Source organism: Lissotriton helveticus, chromosome 3_1 (genome assembly GCF_964261635.1).
Source record: "Lissotriton helveticus chromosome 3_1, aLisHel1.1, whole genome shotgun sequence".
Lineage (NCBI taxonomy): Eukaryota > Metazoa > Chordata > Amphibia > Caudata > Salamandridae > Lissotriton > Lissotriton helveticus.
In genome coordinates this window covers 967,614,647-967,637,652 of record NC_136061.1, presented here as the reverse complement: position 1 = coordinate 967,637,652, position 23,006 = coordinate 967,614,647, and the positions used below count along the sequence as shown (strand labels likewise).

Here is a 23,006-nt window from a genome sequence, read left to right as displayed (position 1 = left end):
TGTATTATTATTATTATTATTATTATTATTATATGAAACTTGTAACGCGCTCAGCTTACCCGGGGGCTGATCTGTGATACGGCAGAGAGGCACTAACTTTGCCTTGTGAGACACTACATTTACTCACTGCAATGAGCAGCACAGAAGAGCCCACTCAAAGGTTAGCAGCTCCTACAGTATCAACAAAGGATCCCGAGAGAATTGGAAATGGGTACAAATGTTTCTTGCTCCCCCCATCCCTCTGATAGAAAAACGCCAGTTCTTATGGGTTGGTAGCAAATCATTTATCAAACACAGCACACACATTTAAATATTCACTTATAAAAGCCACATATTAATCACGCTTCTCATGCAAGATATCAAAGGGAGCAAAAACGTGCTCATCACATCAAAATGACCTCTGTCCACATTAATCCACATGTTTGAAACGCTATCAAGCAAACAGGGTGCATGCTTTCTAAAGTTGCCATTGACATCGGTGACGCAGCTGTGGCTTTTGTTCGATTATGTCATTTGTGATGCTGCCATGTTGTTACTTATGGAGTCCACAAGCAGCGCTTTGAGGGCCTGTAGCTTCCAGAGCTGCCTCAACTAGCAGATATTGAGACATGTGATGGTTGCCCTACATTTTATTTTTTAATGACCTTTCGTGGAATTTCAAAATCTTGTGTGCTAGCTCTCCACAGCCAGTTTGATTGAGTGAGAGAATTAGTGAGCTAGTACATTTCCATAGTGCCCACAGGCAGATCCCACTGGGACTCGGCACGCAGTGTTCAAGACCTGTTGCAAAGACCCCATACTGCAAAAAGCAGCTTCAAAACTCACACGGGATCCCTAATCCAAAAACTCCCACATTAAACATCCCATAAAGACTTTCCACATGGAAAAGGCATAAAAGTCAAACCCAGACCATACTTAAAATAAAGACCTAGATAACATTTTTATGATCATGCTTCTGGGAATGCCTTAATGTAAATACACACTATGGGGCTTATTTACAAGCCCCTTGCGCCACTTTTGCGTCACTTTTAACACGGGAAAACGAGGAAACAACGTGTACCTTTTTGTCTAAATACAGCGCAATGAGTCAAGTCGCACAGTTTCCCGGACCTTCCAATGTGAGACTTTGCTTTTCTCTTGAGAGAAAGTCTGTGCCAGGATCATATCTCAGTTCAAAACTGTGAGAGAGGTCACCAAGTGGGAGAAAAGAGGGACTGCGAGAGGATGATAGGAAAGGTGGATGCAGAGATGAAGGAAGGGGAAACGGCCTTTACGATACGAGCTGGGCCATGCATGTCCCCACAAGCGGATCCACGCTTGCCTTAACCACGCATATGGGTGGTTATGGCAGTGTGCCATCTAGATGCATGGATGAGCAGGCACAGGAAGAGGATGGATCAGGAGAGGGAGTTCCGGGGCGTGGTCTGTTAAGTGGGGGCAGGTTTTAATGGGTGGGTGGTAATTTTTATAGATGGGGTAGTTTTTAGGGCTCGGGGGTTCAGCTTTGTTTTTAGGGGTCGGGTTGTTTTTAGGGATTGTGGGTCGGAGTTATTTTAGTGCTCAGGAGGATCAAGGGTGTTTTTAGGGCTCGGGGGTCAGGGTTGTTTTTAGGGCTCAGGGGGAGTCGGGTTGTTTTTAGGGCTCAGGGGGTCGGGATTATTGTTAGGGCTCAGGTGGGTCGTGAGTTTTTTTTTTTTAGGGCTTGGGAGGTTCGGGGTGGAATTTAGTGCTGGGGGGGAGAGTCAGTGTTGTTTTTAGGGATCAGGGCGGGGGGCAAGGGTGGGATCTTTACCACACATATCCCTTTACCAGTACTGCCTTTACCATGAAATTGCATGATAAATACATGCATGGTAAAGTTATTTATTTTCAAGATGCGTTCGTTGTTCGGGCAGCGTTGTAGAGGTACGTGTGGTTTAGCCATGTGTGTCTCTGCCATACAACCTGAAGGAAGGAAGTGTGAGGAATAGGTGGATAAAGTTGAACATGGAGAACGTAAGGGGGGCAGAATTAGGAGTGAGAAGGGAGCAGAGACAGAAGGGGAAGCTTTTAGAACACGTTGATCCTTTGATTTCCTTCACAATTTTACCACGGTTAGTTTTTTATTTGTATACTGAGCATGGATTTATCTCAGGAATAGCTCACATTATTTCATTTGAAAAACGCCTATCAACGCTCCATAATAGTTTTTTTTAATAAGGTGAGATATTCCAGATCCAGCAGGATACAATATTAGGAGGGTTGGACTGAAAACCAAAATCAGCTCTGACAAAATGTTCAGACTTCAAGAGGCCGTGACTAGAAAAGGGCCTGATGGGTTTTAATGTTTGGTCATGGGAGGCCATCCAGATGCGAAGCAGTGCCCTAAGCCTGCAGCTACCAAGAACATTACAGAATGGCCAGTCACCCTGAATAGGAGTCTCCACAAATCTAAGCTCTAAATGCAGTTTTAATAATGATTTTCTTCCTGTACCCGTATGCCATTTATGGCCTCTGTGTTTCTTGTTAGACATTCGACTTTTGAGCGCTGCGGCGCCGGATTAGATGTCCGTTGACTCTCCTTCTGCATCGTCTCTGAGGTTCTCCCCTTGATGCCAGGCAGAGGTTCAGAATGATGATCTATCTACACCACAAGTGATCTTGAGCCTTAGGGCTTTGTGGAAATATATATATATACACACCGGCTCAGTTACAGATGACTCTGTTCGAACAGTTGAAGTACCTTTATTGAATTGGTGTCTATGGGATTACACATCTATTATTCTGCCGTAGGATTGTCATACCGATGCATGACCTCACTAGATAGATAGACACGATTACTACTTTGCTGGTTTGCTCCCCTTTACACCGCCCACTTTGAATCTGGGAACATCTTGCCTTAGTGCCCTGAAGAAGGTGTAACCCGTAGTTGGGTGGTCACCAAAACGTACATCGTATGTGCACTGCATCACCAAATGCGATGCATTGCGTGCAACAAAATTCGTTTTATTTATTTATATGTTTACTTACCTGTTAAGGTCCGTAATCCATACATTACTACCCCCCACCCTGCCCCTCCCTACGTCACCGCCCGGCAGGTACTCCCACTGCCGTCCGCGGCTGAAAAACAATACCCCAAAACAGGACTAAACAGTGGGGTAATAGAACAGTTTGCAAGCAAGCAAGGCAGTCGGGAGGGAAAACGTGAAAAAAGTGAGCCCCAAGAGCACACACCCTCTTCGAGTGTAGATGCACAGCTCAACATCTGACACATCCAGCAAGTCCCATTATTTCTTGAAAGGGGTTCAAATGGGAGACTACACTTCTGTGTCAAGTTACCCCATTGAATAATGTAGATAACAACTCGTAAACAGAATTAAATTGGGTTAACACTTTTGTTCCAAGGTATAGTAGAGAACGATACGAAAAGGCCAAAGTTATAGATCACCACATAGTGTTTATTTATATGGACATTTAGTTTTATGCATTATTAGGTAGCAGACATGCATTGTCATTCATAATCCACTTGTTAGAAGCATTAATTGAGTCACACTCACACTGCAGAATACGTATTTTCTAATCCTCCTGAGTTGGGGAAGGTGACAAAATGCACAATTTCCTAAACGTTATCAAACATGCCCGCTGGGGAAAAGTCCTGAAAACTGTTTTTGCAGAACAATTAACCCCCACCCCAAAATCTTCTTATACGAAAATTATCATTCCAAGATTGGGGCTTTACATAGGTTGTTTCCTGAAAAACCTACATCCCCCCCCCCCAAATTGTTTTTACAAAGCATTATCAAGTTTTTGGATAAGAACCTTTGCAACTTTGCAGAAAATTCAGATTTCGAGCTTCATAATTTCTGTAAAATGTACAACAGGGCTGTTGAAACGCTAGGCCTGCAGCAGTCCCAGCATGTTTCTCAGAGACAGGCTGTTTCGGGCAGTGGCTATGCACTCACCTGAAAACAATGCCAGTGATGAAGTACAGGATGCCCAGCATGTCCATGATGTTCCACATGTCTGTGAAATACTTAACACCGCTCATGTACAACTAGGAAAAAGGGAAGAAGGAAGCATGTCAGGTGAGATATATTGATGTGGAAGACAGATGGAAGACTCAATTCTGTACTTCTTGTCTGTTTGTGAATAGTGGATCATCCTCTAATAATACATGAAACAAGAAATCTAACTTGTGGGAATGATACTACTCACTGCACGGGAAATGGCTCTTTAACAGGAAGAACCTAGACTCTTCAACCAAGCTTCTCTTTACACACTCATCTTACGGACCATTTGAACAGCTAATTTAAGATGCATTCCTATTCACTTAGTGTGGTCCCCTTGAACTCTCCTCATGACATTTCTACTCTCCTCTGTCTGATGTACACCTGAGTTGAGCCAATTAAAAGAGATTGGTGCCTTCTGCCTCTGTGCACCGTACCTTCGCTCTTTGCATTATGGGATCTCCCAACTACATTCCACCTTTTGGGAATTTGTGGAGTAGGCATTCGGTTAAACGCTAATGAGTGGTCATTTTGAATAAGGATGTGTGGCTATAATAAGTGTAAGAACACAGATGTGAACATTTCTAGGTGGCAGCACTGAGCTTGGAAGACAGATTAACTCTCACCCTTGCAATCTATGAGGTCTTTAAGGAAAGTTCATACATATTTCATAACCTGCTCTTCCTTATTCACATTTCTTATGTTCTTTTGGAAAGTTGGGTACCAGAATGGATACTTGGGGTGCTTTATAATAGGTCAATGAAGCGAGTACCAGGCAGGGTGGCGGGCACAGAATCCGTTGAGTGAGAAGTTAATTGCTCACCATGTTGGTCGCCAGTGTTCAAATGTGCATGTCTGTGTATCTGGTCATACTCTCAGCTTGTGTTCTGTGCACTTACGTGTGTCATGTTTGTCTTTGGGTTTACTTTTGTAAATGGGTACTATGTAGAATCTAAAGGCTGGATTCGGTTTATATTTTGCCTTCACATAGTGAACCTGTAAAATCATTGGATAGATAAAATGTGATTTTCTATATTATAACATTATCTTCTTTTTTATATAGTGTACAGAAGAAATGTGTATTGTCACTTTAACGACATTTTTTACTGCATTATTTAAATAATACTGCCGGAAGTTAAATAAAGGGAGCAGAATAAGTTAAAACAGTTAGATGTAACTTTTATAGAGTAAGTGGAGTTTTTAACCAAAGATATAGGGAAGTGAGAGAAGTAATTTACTTTGGTATGAGAGGTCTAAGACTGATTCACATAACATTTATCCATGTAAATGTATATGTGCATAAAAGTACCAGCTGTGCACATAAAACCATTTAAACCCTGGTGGGCGGTCCTCTGATCTGACAAGGGGGCAGAGGTCATAATCTCTACTCCTCCCCACACCCAGCAGATGTCTGTGCCCCATATTTAGAGATCGATGTCTGCCTGCAGGGGATTTCTATGCTGTGGAAGGTAGCCCCCCCCCCGCGGCAAAGCACCCACTTTGTGAACTTTTTTTGTGTTTAAAGAAAACAAACTCCCAAAGCAGGAGTTTATTTTCTCTGAACAAAAAGGAAATAACCCCTATGTATAGGGAGCTTTTTATCTGTGCTTTGGGGTAATTTATTTTTGTCCCTGCTTGCTTCCATCATGCCTTGCATGGGGGAAACAAGGCAGAAACGAGTGACAGTATTCTTGGCCTTCATAGGGTGGGATGATCATCACTGAGACCCAGAAGCTCTGTGGTTGACAAACCACTGCGTCAGGGATTACTTTCGACAGACCCAGAAGAGGCTCTGATAGTGGCAATCCAGTGGTTTCGCCAAAATCTGGACAGAGATGGGGAACCGCAGGTGTGGCGTGGTCGGTAGGACCACCAGTTTACACCATTCTTCCCACTCTACCATGATTAGTGAATAACAATGACAAGATTCGTGGATATACATACAGAGATGCCGTTTATAATTGTGGAAAATGTACATTACATACACTTTTTCCATAGTTATAGTTAACTCCTAAGGTTAGGAAAGTGAGCAATTCCGGTGTATCGTCAGGTGTAGAAGGGGGGGTGGAAGCGCACTGCCTCACATCCCAGCACTCAATTTGCCACAATGATTCATGGAAAATTCAGTGCATATAAACACTTACTTCAGTAGAAGTCTTTAATTGTTCACCCTTGTTGGTGCAGCATGTGCTGTGTAACGCTAGGCACGTGTTTCTGGATGCATTCCTTCATCAAAAGAGAGCAACAAGTCGTTTTGGAGGTGCTAAAAATGCTGCCCAAAGTCTTCCCCAGTCTCTGTACCACTCACAGGTACAAGTGCATCAACACAAGCTCGTCAGCAAGGTAGCTCAAGGGGGCTGTTCCAAACAGGAGGGTGGGAGCACACTGCCTCACATCCGGGCACTCAATTTGCCCTAATGCATCATGGTACATGCAATTCATGATAACACTTACTTCACAGTAGTCTTTAATTGTTCACCCTCGTTGAATCTAGAAACACGTGTCTAGAGTAACACAGCATAGGCTGCACCAACAAGCTTGAAAAATGTACGACTACTACTACCACGGTGCAAGGGTGCCTGCGTTGCCGCATGGCATCCAATTATGCGTCAGGACAGGGGAAAGCTCAGGGATATGTCATATTGTTGTAAATATGAGGCATTCCTTTGCTTCGGAAGTAACGCAGTGCGTCACAGCCAAATGACTTGCAGCACCGCGCTGCATTACTTGCTAGTAAATATGGCCCATAGTTCTTAAGGTAACAGACAAATCAAAGTATGCTCTTCGATGTGGTGAGTAGGGTGGACCTAAAAATATTTTAGTGGAGCATTCACAATAATGTATTTTGATAACGGACTCCAGAGTGTTATCATCACTGATGCAATTCTTATTGATTTGAAGTGAAGTAGTTCACACCCATAAATGAAGAAAAAAAATGTAAAAATTGCATTCTGATGTCAAATGGAACGGAGCTATGATATTTTATAATTTACAAAGGGGAATTGGTGGTACTATGGAGAATTTGAACATTTAACACGTTTATATCTTCTAAGAGCTAGAAGTATGTGTATTTTTATTGCACCTGGGAAGTTGGAATATGTTGGTAAAATACGGCAATGATTAAGTCAGCCAATCTTTCGCGATCTCAATGGCCTACAGGTAGTTTAGTCAAATGTCCTGCCCTGTGGCCTAGTGCAAATTTCCTGTTTAAAATGTCTACCGGAGATGACATCCTGGAGCAGAAAATTAGGGAATGGGAGCTGCGATCACCGGATGGAGGAGCAAGGACCTTGGCACTAGGTCCCTGTGGTGTACTGGCCATTAATAGTCTTGGTGTGCTGTGCAGGGATAGAAGGGGAGAACAAGGGATGTGCTGGGCTGGCTGCCAAACTTAGAGTGGGCGGGGGCAGGGAGAAGGACGTCCAGGTCAGGAAATTACGTGTTTGCGGTGTGGCAGCTCAGAGTATGGGATGGGGAGCACGAATGCCTGTCAGTCCCACCATTGCTCTGAGCAGACCTTCACTGCAGTGGGACCACTAACTGTTGTCCCCAAGAGCTGCTGACACTGTCTTCATTCAACAGAAAAAGCTTCAGGAGCTTAGCATCTTGCAAAGCTCGTAAGGTTCAACAAAGCATGCACTCCCCAAGAAATCATACTGCAGTTCATTGCTCAGGGTGGACAATTGGCGAATGATCAAAAACTGGTGCTTTGATGGTGGATATACTACAGGAAGAGGAGAAGAGACCGATTTTAGAGGAGGAGGATGGATGTGTCATGGCAAGTGGTCAGGTAAGAAAGAAGAGGAGGACACACTCTCTACATGGTCGAAAATGAATTGAGTGAGGAAGGTGTGCTTCTTGTGTTGGGGTACCGAAAAGCCTTGCACAATTTCTGCATGTCGTTGATACAAATTCATATACAATTCTACATGTTTTGCTCTATTTGAAGTTCTAACTCTGACCTCATCTAATTTGAGAATATCAAGAATATGTGTTGCATACCTGTCTGATTTCATCACACAGCAAGATAAAGACCAGCACATAGACAGAAATTTCAAGTCCAGTGGGCACGGGTTGGAAGTTCATCAGTAGCACATAGGCAAAGAGCAGGAGGAAGCCAATGTAGAAGATGACTGTCCAGGAGAAGACCACAAATGGTGATGTTATGAAGGCTCCATACTTCCAGAGTTGGGTCTGTTTCCCATCCAAATGCTTTTTCCTTACAACAGAGACAGAAACAGATATGTCAAGATCCTACATTTCAGCCACCACAGGGTAACATCTGCATGCCTGCAGAGACCTATTGTGTGCCATAAAATGTTTTTTGTAATTGCTGCACAAACCTGTCCAAGTCTTTAAACTATTGTTACAAAGACTGAAAAGTTTACCATTTAAAATGCATTATTCGATTTTCCCACATCCTGATTGCTTCAAACTATGTGACAGTGAACTACATTTTCAACAATGTAGTTCAGTGCTTTCGGGTAGAACGGATCAGAGGTTAGCAGTCTAGCTGCTAGCCTCCTCTATTTAAACCCATGACTGGCAAGCCCATCTGCGCCAGTCGCGCCTGGTCATCGTCAGGAGCCAGGACCCCTGCATGTTTCACGCCAGCATCATGTACCAGACTGAAGGACATATACACATATACCAACCAGGAACTTCTCGAGATAAGACAAGGTAGTTCAAATAAATGTACCCACCATGCAAATGCTAGGCTAGAGCTCCCAAGGTTATGGGGGGGCCTTTCACGTGTAGATCCTGTCATTTTCAGACCCTGAGGTTGGAACAGCACCTCACTGATTGTACGACGCATGACCTAAATAAAAGTCAGCATAGCCCCTGTGTAGAGGTAGACACCTCTCCCCAGACCCTTTCGGGAAACCAAGGCTGGAATTGCTTAATAAGCAATGTTAGATCTTTACCTAAACATTCAGTTGAAATCTGGGACTTATTTTGCTCCAAGCTCCCCGACATTAGATTCCTGACCAAATCCTGGATCAAACCCAGCTCCAACCCTGCGATAGCAGCGGCACTACTAGAGGGCTACCGCATCTAAAAGCTGGACAGACAGACTAAGGTGGGAGGGGGTATAGCCATAATTCATAAGGAATCCATTAAAGTCTGAATACTTGAGCAACTAAGCAATTACAAAACTGAAATCCCAGTTTTTAGAATTGACTGGCTTCCTCAACAGTTGGAAAGGCGCCCAGGTCCCCTCTTAGACTTCTCTCTTAAACTAATGGAATGTATTTCCTCTCATGTCAGTTCAACAAAAAAGTTTGCTCCTGGGTGACTTTCACGTTCACAGTGAAAACACCACAAATCAGGATGCCTCGACGCTCTTAGCAGATTTAACCACAATAGAATTAAGTAAGAACAACGACCGCCCCACCCACTCAACTGGATACATGTTAGATCTTAATTTTACTCACTCCCCAAACATTTTCTGCGGAGCTCCTTGTCCACTTACATGGACGGACCATTCACTAATAGAGTTTCAAATCAGGGGTTCCCCACAGCCCCCCTTAGCTTACGCAGACAGTGGCATAAAATCACCCCTGTCCACTTCCAGGATTCCAGCAGTCTGGAACTTTGATTCAGACATTGTAGAGGAATGCCTGGCCCACTATTATTCTACAATTAAAACCGTCATGGATCACCTGGCCCCTTTGAAACAATGCCCTAGTTCAGCCTGGCGCCCTCAGACAGCGCAGTTCTCTCCCAATCTACGGAGAGAAAAGAGCCTCTGCAAAGAACTGGAATGCGCTGGCGCCTCTCCCATGATGCACAGGATGCAGAAAGATATAAGACTGCTCTGGGTCAATATCATAAAAATATTAAAAAAGGCTCACAAAGCCCATATAGCGCTGCAACTTGATCAGGCAGGGAATGCCCCCAAATCCCTCTACCAAATCCTAAAATCCTTCCGTAACCCGAAGGCGTGCAACAATGAAGAAGCTCCTGCCCAAGCTCTATGTGATAAAATAGCAACTCACTTCACTCAGAAAATTGAACTGATCTACGACAAAATCACCTCAGTCGGAAACTCTCAGCAGGATCCCACGGCAGACCACTCTCCTGCACCGTCTAACATGTAGAAGCTAGAAAATGTCCCAGTCGCTCACGGACGGTGATGTAGAGTCCTTACTAAACACAGTAAAATCAGACTCCCTTTTTGATATTATTCCAGCTAAGACCACCTCACTACTCTTCAAATAGCTGACTGCCCCAATTTGTTCAATCCTCAATCTCTCGATGAGAACCTTAAGGCCCCCATGTATGACCTATCCAATTATCTTCCAATTTTACTGCTACTGCTCCTGAGCAAGATATTAGAAAAACACATCAACAAACACCTGTCTGACTACGTTGAAGCCTCTAGCTGTCTCGATCCCTCCCAGTCGGGCTTCAGACCCAGGCACAGCATTGAGTCAACATTGATCGCTGTAACAGACAATATTAGACAGTCCTTGGACAACAGACAAGCAGTACTTCTCGTACTGCTCGATCTGTCGGCAGCCTTCAACACGGTCTCTCATCAGACTCTGCTCAGGAGACTCATCAAAATTGAGATCCAAGGGACAGCCTTGCAATGGATGTCGAGTTTTCTCTCTCATAGAACTCAGACCTGCGCCTGACCCAAGACCACCTCTCCTTCAGGAAGAAGCTCAAGACCTGGCTGTTCGAGCAGTAACGCCCCCCCCCCCCCAACCCAGCGCCTTGAGACCCTACGGGTGAGTAGTGCGCTCTATAAATGACCTGATTGATTGATTGATTGAGACTATCAATCTAGGCCCTTTCTGCTCAAAGACTATGGATCTGACTAAGGGAGTACGACAGGGATCCTGTCTCAGTCCCACCTTATTCAACATTTCTGTTGCTCCCTTAGCAGGATTACTCAGGAATTTAGGTTTTGTACCAATCTCATATTCTGATGATACTCAGCTCCTACTTTCCTTCAACAAAAATAATCCCAAAGCTCAGTTCACTTTTTCAGAGGGCATGACGGCTATTGCTAGCTGGGTGAGGAATAATTTCCTCCAGCTCAATGTGGAGAAAACTGAGATCATGTTGTTCGGAGACGCATCTGTAAGGTGGTCCCCAAGATGGTAGCCAGTGGAGCTGGGTGCCGCTCCAGTTCCCAAGACTGTGGTCAAACACCTGGGCGTCCGCATGGACCAGAAACTGATAAAGAAGGAGCACGCCGCAACTACCGCCGGCGCCTCCTTCCATGTGTTAAGCCTCCTTAGCAGGGTATTTCCCTTCCTCCCTCTGACCACGCGGAAAACCCTCATCCATGGACTGGTGCTGAACCGCCTGGACTACTGCAATGCTCTTCTGATCTAAGCCAATGAAGCTTCACTGAACATATTGCAAGTAGTCCAGAACACCGCAGCTCGCCTGGTTTCCAATGCTCCCCTCGATCTGCCTCCCTCCCTCTCTTGCAGCAACTGCATTGGCTCCCAATGGGGAAGCAGATCAGATTCAAGATCTGCTGCATTGTGAACAAATCCTTGAATGGCAAAGGTCCCAGCTACCTGGCAGAAACATTTACTAAATATCTGCCATCCAGGTGCCTATGTTCAGGGACTAAGTCTCTACTCCTTGTTCCACATTGCAAAAAATCGTGCCTAGGAGGTAAAACCTTATATCACCAAGCCCCCCTCTACTGGAACCAACTCCCCATCCATTTGCGGTAATGCCCGGATCACTTACAGTTCAGAAGGCTTCTCAAAACTGTATTGTTTTAATTTGTTCCCCTTCTTTATCCAGCTGCAGCAGTTCCATAGTACGGAGATTACCCTTGTGTGTGATTCAGGCGCTTAATAAACCAATAAATATCAAATATCAAACAACACTTACCAGCCCACTTCTGCAGTCTACAATTTGCAATGCATAGTACAGCTGCAGTACACCTGACACTTGACTTTTGTTATGTTCTCTACACTAGGGAAGTGTGCCATCTTGTCAATATGTTGGATGATAAACATGGACTGGTATTATAAAATGAGATATATTCCCATTCTAGTACTGAATGGACTGACAAAGCCATTGACCAAACATGTGAGCCAAGGAGCCACCAGGGATGCAGTTGCCAAGATGGTCACAATTTGATGAACTTTGGTAGCCAGGGGCAATACCGTTCAGCATCCTCCCCTGACATCATCTCTCCCCTGTGACTGCATGTTGTCAATGGTGGGGACCTCACTATACACCGGTTTGGCTAGCCCTGTTGCCGCCATGGGCTGCCCTGGAGGAGGGCTACGCTGTGGCCCCGCCACTTAGTGCTTTAAAAATAAAAAAGGCCAGGCCCTGAGGGATGGGGTCCCCGAGCCGAAATCGGCCCGAAGGGGGGTCATTCGGCCCCCTCCCTTTAATTTGTAAAAAAAATCCCCAAAAAGACCCGAGGGGATTGGGTCCCAGACTGAAACTGGCCAGGGAGGGGGCTCCCCTACCTCATTCAAAACATTCCTGGCCCTGGCGGATGCTGTTCCTGGGGTCCAAATGCCCTAATAAATAAAAATAAATAAAAGCAAGACGGCAAGTCTTCAGAGGACTCGCCCCCTTTTGCCAACACCCTTGCTGTTACCTCCAGTAAGTCTGCTGAGAGGTTGTTGGAGGCCATGCCCCCTTACTCCACCACTCTGCAGACGCGCCTCCTGGCACACTACTGGTTGGAGAATGAAATCCTCTTGGATGGTGAGGGTTCTTGGGAACCCAGAAGCCCTCCTGTTACCTCCAGTAAGTCTGACACAGCACGAGTCCTGGGAGGTTGTCAGACGACACACCCCCTTTCTTCTCCACTCTGCAAACATGTCTCCTGGTGCACTGTGGTTGGGGAATGAAGTCACCTCAGCTCCAGAGGGCACTTGGCAGCCAGCAAGGCGTTCTGTTATCTCCAGTAAGTCCCATAGAGCATGATTGCTGAGAGGACTTTGGAGTCCACTCCCCCTTTTTCCACCACTCTGCAAATGTGACTCCTGGTGCGCTACTTGTTGGGGGATGAAGTTCTCTTGGATGCTGAGGATTCTTGAGAGCCCAGAAGCCCTCCTTTTACCTCCAGTAAGTCTCAGGCCCAACCCCCTTTCTCCACCACTCTGCAAACACGACTACTAGTTAAAAAAACAATAGAATTTCACTTAAAAAAAAAAAGGTTACCGGGTCGTTATAGTTAGGCTCAGATTTCACTCATACAAAACCCGTGAAATTCAGCAATTATAGTTACCTGAGCTAACTATAAGTCATGCCCCCACAATGCACTGCTCAAGATTTCACATATTACATTACTCATGACATGGTCAGTGGCATCACTCATGACATCACAGATGACATCTCAAATTTGATGGAAACTATTTCTGCAGTACCAAAATCATTTGGGTGGAACATAATGAACACGCTTCATCAACTGTCAACTACTCATAGAGTTACTCTTCAATACAAAGATGTATAACGTGCTCAATACCCTCTACGCACCTATGATGCATTAGAAGCATGTGCGTTTTGTAAACAGTTATACTCATTATCTGGACACAGGCTGTACAAAATTAGGTAAAAGGTAATATGGTACTCACCTGCCACTATGTAAACTATAAAACAAGTTAGCACACTCATTTGATGATGTCACCAGTGATGTCACCATTGATATCATCAATTATGTAATTTGAGATATCATAAATGATGTCATAGAACATGTCATGAGTGATGTGATATGTGAGGTAATTAGCAGTGCCTTGCGGGGGCGAAAGTTATAGTTAGGTCAGGTAACTATAACAGCCAAATTTCTCTGGTTGTGTATGAATAAAATCTTGCACTAACTATAACATCCCTGTAACTTTTGTGTTTTTAAGTGAATTTCTAAGTTTGTTTTTTATTCTAATTGATAACTATAACATCCCTGTAACCTTTGTTTTTTTCAGTGAATAACCCCGCTGTGTCGTCTCATAATCTGCCTCGCAAGATGGAGATTAGCCTTGGAATAAATAGCGTGTGCTTGCAACACGCGAGGATGGCCCTCCCACAAGCGTTATGGGAGTCGCTATGGATTTGCGTAGACTCCCCGACCGCCTCACACTCCAGTGATATCAGAGGACACGCTGCCAAATGGCAGTTCATACCTGCATGAAGAGCAGCTGTTACTTCACCAGCCTCTCCGAACCTGAAGTCATCGGATGTGCGGGGCAGGGAGTGAGGGAAAATGGACGCCACACCTCATAGCCCAGAACATGTGTGGCAGTTCCTGCCTGGAAACGCTGCAGGTCGGGTCTCCAACGGGAGAGGAACGAACAAACCGACCAAACGGAGCCACAAGCCAGCATGAGGGAAACACTGCATGCTGGATGATGCAGTCCTACTCAGGGGGCAACAGGTGACTCCGTGCCGTGTTTTCCAGATGACCATAACTACTTCAGTGAGATGGCAGCACACAAAATAGCAACATCGGAACTGCAGACACCAGTGGCAACTTTTTACTAAAAAGGCATTTGATAAAGGACATTACCGAAACGCGTCATGCCTAATGTAAATAAATGAAAATGGTGAACTTTTTAACCCCGCTGTGTCGCCTCATAATCTGCCTCGCAAGATGGAGATTAGCCTTGGAATATATATATATATATATTCACTGAAAAAAAGGTTACCGGAATGTTATAGTTATCAATATATATATATATATATATATATATATATATATATATATATATATATATATATAGCTGCAGGTAAGTTTGGTGTGCTCCTTGATGAGTTCTAAATTGTCCTGTTGGTTATTGCACATATTTTGATAAATTTGGTAGCACTGCTGGAGTCAGTGTAATTTTTTTTACCATTTTCTTTACACCGTTCTCTTGCTGTGTTAGCTGGGGCATGCACACGACAGCTGGATGCTCTACAGAGAGCAGGGGAAGAAAGCTGAGTAAACCATTACTATGCCTTTGCACACTGGTACATAAAGGCTCCACCAACCCCATTTAGTTTATCATCAAATAGAGCTAAAATGCATTTACTGGGCAAATCAGTAGATATCAAAGAGTTTACAATGAGAAGTCTCTTACCCAATGCCCTCTTTGCCACATTACCTGAAGGAGATTAAGCCACAGCTGATCAGAGGGAGGAAGAGGAGGCAGAGGATAATTTTCCAATTCTTCGTGTCCCTTGAGATATGGCCGTACCACTGCTTGGACAGGAAGTTCTGTAGTGAAGGAATGGTCAAGTAGTTCAGAATCGTTAGGATAACAATTGATGTGTGTGGATTCCCACTTTGCCTCCAATGCTTAAATTAACAGATGTTTACTTGTCATACTGGATTTTGTTAGAAGCACTTCTAAATTACTTGTGTACCATAGGTATAGTAGCCTCATGGTGATGAGGAAATTACCCTAGGATATTGTGGAGAAAATACCTCCAAGTGGAGAAACCTGTTGTTTCCTAGACCTTAAATGGGACTAGAATGTTTTAAGGCTTTCATTCCCGAACCTGTAGCTTTTTAGCTAATATATCTGCAATATTATACTGTAAATCGTCTATCCACATTTCTCTAAAAACTAGTTTTAAAGGAGGAACACCAAAGTTCCTTTAGAGTGTTGAATACACTCACTTGATCACTGGATATAATATGATGTCAGTGGGATGCACTTCAAAATATTGAGGGTAGGAATATCGTGATACACTAATATTGTGGCAGAATATCGAGGAAAAAAATATCCAAAGTTAAGTGCATATAGTGGAAGTATAGATGTAGTGTTCTTAACTCCACATTTATAAATCTGGATGATATATATATCATCGAGGGCGTTAGGAAGGGACCAATGGCTTTGGCAATCTCCATTTCTTTCTTGATCTTCTCCTGCATCTCATCAACCTGTGGCCCGAAGAGGTGTTGCCATCGAAGGGCAGTTTGAGGAGATGCTGTTGAACGTCTGGTTTGAAGCCAGAGACATTGAGCTAGATGTGTTTGTGTATGAGTATGCTGTAACTGATGCTGTGAACCGCAATGTAAGCAGCATCAAGGGCACATCCTATGGTGGTACTTGGGATGAGTTTGCCTTCAGAGCCTAAATCTTGCCCCCTTTTGCAATATTCATCTGGGAGATGCTGGAGGAGCTCTTCCATTTCATCCCAGTGGGCTCTGACATACCAGGAAAGTAAGTCAATTGAATTAACAATGTGCCAGCGGTTGGTAGATTGAGCAGCGATGGGTTTGCCAGCCACAATAATCATGTTACTTTCTTTGTCAGGCAGTGGTACATCCCCAGTGCCCTGCACATTGGCCCTTTTGAGTGTAGTATGGCCCACCAATGAGTCGAGGTAGGAAGTTGACTTTTAATGTACACTGGGTCTGACCGAGATGCCTTATATTTTTTGTCCAGCCTCTGGGTGACGACTCGTGCTTTAACTGTCTCTATGAAAATGTCAGAAGGTGGTTTTAGCTTCCCCTTCAACATTTGCAAGTATTGCATGGAACACTGGAAGGAAGGAAGGGTTTCCAGCAGGAAATCCTCCTCAATTGAATCCCTATGTGTATCCACTTTATGGAAAGAGGCCACCCTGCCTAGGACATCATGGTCGGAGGTGGTGCCATCTGGCAGGGAGGGATGGGGTGCAGCTTTCCCCAGTTCCTAGATGTGCACTTCCCACATTCATCCCTAGTTAGATCCAACATCTCCAGAGGTATTTCTATCTGCCTGTCTGCGCTACTCGCACTGGGATGGTGCACTGCTAAACTTCATACCTGGACTCCTGGTTGTGAAATAAATTGTTGGTCTTTTGCTTCCACAGCAAGTTCCAGGCAGTTGCTCCCACCCCAAGCTTCACAAGAATATACCAGCATCTGTTCAGCCAGATCTTCGTCGCTGCTGTAACACTCCGTGAAGAGTTCTAGGACAACACAAAGCAGGAAGAGAAAAGAGAAGCGTGGCATAGGTACAAAAGGGCAATATAGCGCAGAGTCAAGAGAGAAGGACAATTAATTTTCACATCGGAAAATTGAGGTTCTCACCCCTCTTGTACATTTTAAAGACTAGGAGGACGGTTGCATAAACGAACACAGGCAAGGCATATCTGTAATTCTATTGCATACTTATCTGCCTTTAAAACGAATAGGAACTATCCCAGCCCTATCAACCTTTCAAAATCATTGGCCACCTATGAAATTATAGTAGGCTGTTCTTTCTATCCCCTATCGCTCTCCTGACTCTTCATAATACCCTGTCCCTTGCTGTCACAAGTCAAACCGATTCCAATTGTTTTTATCACTTTATTAATGTTCTTTACTAAAGTGTCATTTTTCCTCTTTTCAGTCTTTATATTTTGGTGTAGTGGTACATCACCAATACCAGAGACTAAGTAATGCCGAGGTTTTTTAAGCAGTAGGGCCTCTGTAAAACAAAATGATGTGTCTGACCATCTTTCATCCTATCCTGACTCCTGAAAAGTAGCACTGAGGTTGCAGTGGTACACATGCATGCTGAGCCTGATCCAGTGGGCTGTCTGTCTGTTTTGGAAATCCATTGGAACAGCAGGATATCTTTTTCCGGGAAAAATGCAGCAGCAGTTCATTTGCATGCCTCATCCAGGGAGTCTCAGACAACCACACTGTGGCTAGGCTTGTCAGAGGATTTTGTGATGTTCACATCACTAAAATGCTGTGCAGCCCTTTTCTAGTTTTATGGCAACACCTAGTTTTGGCTAAGGTTATATGCCTTAATTAGAATATATGTTATGAAAGCAGGCTAAAACTGTTTTGTGGCATATAAATAGAGTTAGCAATATTGTAATGTGGCATTTGGATAGTGCTTACTACTTATATCTTGGGTATTGAAGCATTTGTGGGTATCAAGCTATACCTTTTAGGGTGTGTGTTTGGGAGGGTGTTTTGTCTTGTTTAAAGCCTATGTGGGAAGTGTTTTATGTCGAGCATGATGACCATCAAGGTGGGGTATCATGTTATGGGATCCAAAAATTGCTGATGTAATGAGTGAGCTATGTGAGAGATTGACTCACAAATTGTAATTGTAATAAAGACTAAACATATAAGACTCTATCATTGTTTGTATTAACTATACAAAAAAATGTATTTATTACTATAAGGAGCTACTAAGCATCAACCTGCCATAATTGCAACAAGATGCTCAGTGCACGTACACCACAAAAGGGAGCAATCAGATAAGATCCGGTAATTCATGTGGCAATATGCACCAAGTAGAGATGATGTTGAATGAGTAAGAGAATCCCCAGATGGACCCACATCACTCCCCACCTCAAGAGGCTGCACTGGCTCCTGACCAGGAAGAGATGTCAGCTCAAGATGCTGACCCACGCACACAAAGCCCTGAATAATGAAGGGCCAGCATACATCAACAAACGTATGATCTTCCACCAACCAACCAGACGCCTAAGATCTGCCTCCCTCTTCCTTGCAGACAAGATCCGCTGAGGCAACAGCGAGGATGCTCTTTCTTACACCTATTGGCCAAAGCTTGGAATGACCTTCCTCTGCCCCTCAGGACCGTCTCATCGCACTGGCAATTCAGGAAAGGACTCAAGATCTGGTTGTTGGAATGAACAGATCAGCACGAGCAGCTGGTAACTCCAACGCGTGGAGACCCTCACCGATGATTTACCGTGCTTTCTAAATCCCTGATTGATTTAAATAAATGCCTGATTAATTGAAAGAATGCCAAAATATCAAAACTGGAATTGGTGATATTATCAGTAGCTATGCCCTTTTATTTGTTTCTTTTTAAAGGCAAGGATGCTACCTACTCCTGAAAAAATATACCCAATGCACAAGGAATAACGTGGATGAGCAATCAAGGCTCACAACCTGGGCAGCTCAGATTCCACCTACTCCGGTTAGGCCAAAAGAAACCAACATTTTGAGAAGGGGTTCATGCCCCAAGCCTCTCTCAAGCTCCATACATCTCCCACAAGCGGTTGAGTACCATTCAGGGGAGCCTAGGTCAGGTAGTGGTTCAGACACTAGCTAGACTGGCAACCATTGCATGTGAATGAGAGACAAAGTGCTTGGTGGGTTGCTGCCCTGAAAGCAGAATGGGGGATTAGCCTGCTCAAGTTACTCTTCTGTCCTGACTCCTCCATGCAAGCTTAATACTTTTCTTCGATCCCAGAGACCCTTACTTTTTCTAGTTTAAATTAATCCTTCTGGACTTCTAGAATTTCCTCCCAAACAACTTCCTATTTCATTATTAGTAGTGAATGAATAGGGTGGCGAAAAAGAGTTATTTGAAACATGAGGCTGGGCAGGGGTCTGTTGGAGCACTGGACACTTATATATTGTAGGCCAGGCTCACAGCAACTCAGGCTCTCAGATAGCAGGCATACCTGGTTTTGTCAATTCTTGTTTTGTTTTGTCATGGTTTTTGTAAAACATTATTGTTGGAGCCCTTGCCACTATAAATAGGACATGGCTAAAAGCAAACCTTTTTTTAGATCGCACAATGCCTTGGCAGTCCATGGCACTGATGGAAACTAATTTGTGTGTGAATGTCCTCTTGTGAAAGAAAAAAATGCTGTCATTCACAGTGAATTTAGCCAAAGCTGTGGCATAGCTGCCAAGTTTCCCAGGTCCATGTGTGATGTGCTGCTTAAGGCCAGTTTTTTTCCTTTGAGTTTGGGGACCATGTTTTATGATGGAATAAAGATTACTACAAATCCCAGAATTCATAGAAAAAACAGGGAATGGTGCAGCAGAACATGCTTGGACCTGGGAAACGTGGCTGGGCAGCTGTGGTGGCTGACTGCCTCCTGCTGTACTGCGTGGAAAAAATGTGAATGGCACAAAAACAAACTAATGGATGAAGAGTGCTGGCTAACAGGCCATAAAAGAAGGGTAAAAGCAGATATACTGTATATATAATTTTAGTCAGAACAAAAGGTTTTGTCTACTGTCAGACCTAAAAAGGATGTGAAAGTAGATTGCGTAGGAGAGTTTGCAAAAGGTTTTATTCACAGCAGACTATGCCAAATGCCATTTCTTCTATTGCTTGCAGTTGAATTGTTTCAGCTCTGAGGGTTCTTCTCTGAGCAGCATGCGCTGGGATGGAAACATTCCATGCATGGTTTTACAGATGTGCACCCCTGCCTTGAGTAAACTTAACAGTTGTTTTCATTGGTTCTTCATTTTTTGTGTCAAGTATGCATGACAATCATGTGTGCATGCATGCTGAGGCCTACTCTGTGGGAAAGTTGCTGAGACCTAGAGCGTGGATCCAAGGTCTGGAGAAGTGCATCAAGCGTGCCTTGCAGGTACACAAGATTAGGGCCCACGTTCTAGAAAATAATCATGGAATGCTGGTGGCAGCAATGTTTTTTTTATCTGTAGTGCAGGATAGGCATTTTTCCTGTTTAGTAATATTGAGATGCCTACTGACCCCACTTAAGTAAATTTTCTGATATCATGATGTGCTTGAACCTTGATCTGACATCCGAGTGAGTGAGTGGTGTGAGTATGTAGAGTGACTTGTAGTGAGAATCTATGTTAAATGAAAATCTGTGACTGTGAGGGCAGTGGAATCTATATTGGATCAGCCTGGTAAATCATGACATAAGATGGAGGAGAAAGGCCATAAAGGATATGACTGGCATTCCTGAGCTTTGGGTTTAGTATCTGACAGTAAGTTATGGGAAGATGGACACTGGGATGTTTTTGCTATGCAACAGTGCCCATTTTAGTAATGATCTGCTGACTGTCTCTTTCTGAGCACTACTATTTGGTTTGATGGAAGGTTGGGGGAGGTGGAGATAAACGTTTGCCTCTTTCTCCTGTTATAGAACCCTGTACCTATAGGCATACTTCTTTGTATGGTATTTCATTTTGATATAACAAAGAACTTCACTTTTATATAAGGTCAGCAGGACCATGTTGGGCCTAGTTTGTGTGATAGGAAAGCATTCATTACTACTTCTATGCTGCACCAGTTGTCGAACAGCCATGAGCGGCTTTATATAGTGAGTAGGGTTTGTTTTGTATTAGATGCACTTTGCTTAGACACATTTTGTGTGCTAGGCACTAGGAGCCTTTCTCTGTGTTGAGTAGAGGAGAAAATTTCGGTATAATTTTGCACCTAGTTTTATACTTTGTGCCCATTGTGGGACGAGCCAAAATCATGGCTCACTCATGACTTTTGCGCATACAATTTCCTCCAGGTCATATCCGGAGCAAACTGTGCATGTCTAACAAACCTCCGGTGGCCCCCAACATTGTGTTTTGGAGTGCTGAAGGTGGGCTTACTCCAGGCTCCGGAAGGGGGGGGGGCAGTGCGATTCCCCCAGGGCTTGGGGAGGGGAGCCACAGGCCCCCTCCCCTTCCTCTTGAAATATAAAAATAAAAAGGCATTAGGTCCCTCTGGGTCAATACAGACTTGCGGAAGGGGGCCACATTTCTCCACAAATATATGTTTTAGCCCTGAGGAATGGGATCGTCAGGGCCCCTATTGGCTAGGAAAGAGGGGCCGAGCTCCCCCTCCCATTAACATTTTTAAAAATTCCTAGGGTATGGAGCCTCAGGGGTACTTAGTGGCTTGGGCGGTGGTCCCATGCCCCCTACCCATAATTAAATAGAATAGCCCTACAGTACTGGGTTCCAGGGGCCCTAAAGGCTCGGGGGGAGCGCACACCCCCAGCTCCAATATTTTAAACAAAATAAAAGAATTGCCGGCTTCCCCACTATGCCCTGTGGCTGACCAGTGGGGGGGGGGTTGTGGACGGGGGGCGGTGCGGTTGGCTGCCTACAAACAGTAGAACACAGAAACTGACCATAGGCCAGGCCCTGCGGCCAATCCCCCTCCATGCACAGCCAAAGACCGTGCACAGCATGGGTTTGGCTTTATGTATGGTAATAAAATATTACTTTGCTTAAAAAAGTCCTAGAGATTCACTGAAAAAAACAAAGGTTAAAGTGATGTTATAGTAAGGTGAACATTTTTATGACAATGTAACGTTTTAAACTAAAAAAAAACACTGAAATTCTACAGTTATAGTTATCTCTAGTAACTATAGCTCGTGCATCGGTGTGCATGTTTTTTCTGGGCAAATGCATGAGTGTCCGAGTAGAGTACCTTTTGAGATCTTTCTAGGAGAATATATTAATGTAAGTTGGGATATTTCAAGGGACAGTTTCAAAAAGCCATTGAACTGTGCAACGCATGTAGTGCACAAGCAAGGCATGAGCACACGTAAATGGAAATGACAAATCCCCCAGGGTTTTCCTACAAGTGTGTGTATTTCCCAGTAATCAAAATGGGCATTCTGAGCCACCATCGACCATCAAAGCAGGAGACCGGCCCATGTTAAAGCTGTCCAAATACATTGATGCCTTCTGAAACGTTTGTAAAAAATAATTTTGCTCGATGAAAAGAGCCTTTCTCCTCCAGGTTCTTCTGGCAAAAACATCATACCAGTGTCTGAAAGAGAAGACTGACCAATAGGGAAATTGGAATTTACAAGAAGCAGGGGCATTAAAAGGCCAGTCAGACTAAGGTTCAGTCAGGACATTCGTCTGATTTACTACCACAGAAGTACAACCTTTTGGCACCAGGTTTTTGAAGAATCTCAACAGTTCCTCATGTCAGTAGCGCTCTGATGATTTCCCTGTAATACAATCATGAATCTAATTGTAAGACACTGTTATAGATGTGAGACTCCTTAACTCACCAACTGCTCTGGTCTCATACTCATTGGCGATTTCCTCCGACTCCCCTGCGGCATTGATGTCATTCTTGACTTTGGCCAAGCTCTTCAGCAACTTGCTAGCTCCCAGAGCAGCTAGAGTACATCCCCTGGTCTAATGAGGAAAAAAGACACATCAGAAGCATGAAAACGATATGCAACATGCAGACACAAAACATGTCCTATAAAGGAATTAAATAGGCCGCATGGTAATCATTTAAGCAATGCATGTCAATGCAACTTAAACATGCCTGCAGGCACTAGCTGATAGCAACAGTCATGAGATTACCTACCCTGCCCCAATTAATTCTGCTAAGAAGAAATGTATACACA

At 44.0% G+C, this 23,006-nt stretch overlaps 1 protein-coding gene across 1 annotated transcript in view; it reads right to left on the bottom strand.

Annotated features, from left to right (window-relative positions):
* The window catches only part of TRPM8 (transient receptor potential cation channel subfamily M member 8), a 267,091-nt gene that overhangs the window by 19,127 nt on the left and 224,958 nt on the right, over positions 1-23,006 (bottom strand). The window contains exons 14-18 of the mRNA XM_078683346.1: positions 22,659-22,788; positions 16,717-16,862; positions 15,065-15,177; positions 7,989-8,205; positions 3,942-4,033 (exon numbers count right to left, since the gene is read on the bottom strand). Of these exons, the coding sequence (XP_078539472.1) occupies positions 3,942-4,033; positions 7,989-8,205; positions 15,065-15,177; positions 16,717-16,862; positions 22,659-22,788 (698 nt within the window). The remainder of the gene's footprint in view (positions 1-3,941; positions 4,034-7,988; positions 8,206-15,064; positions 15,178-16,716; positions 16,863-22,658; positions 22,789-23,006) is intronic.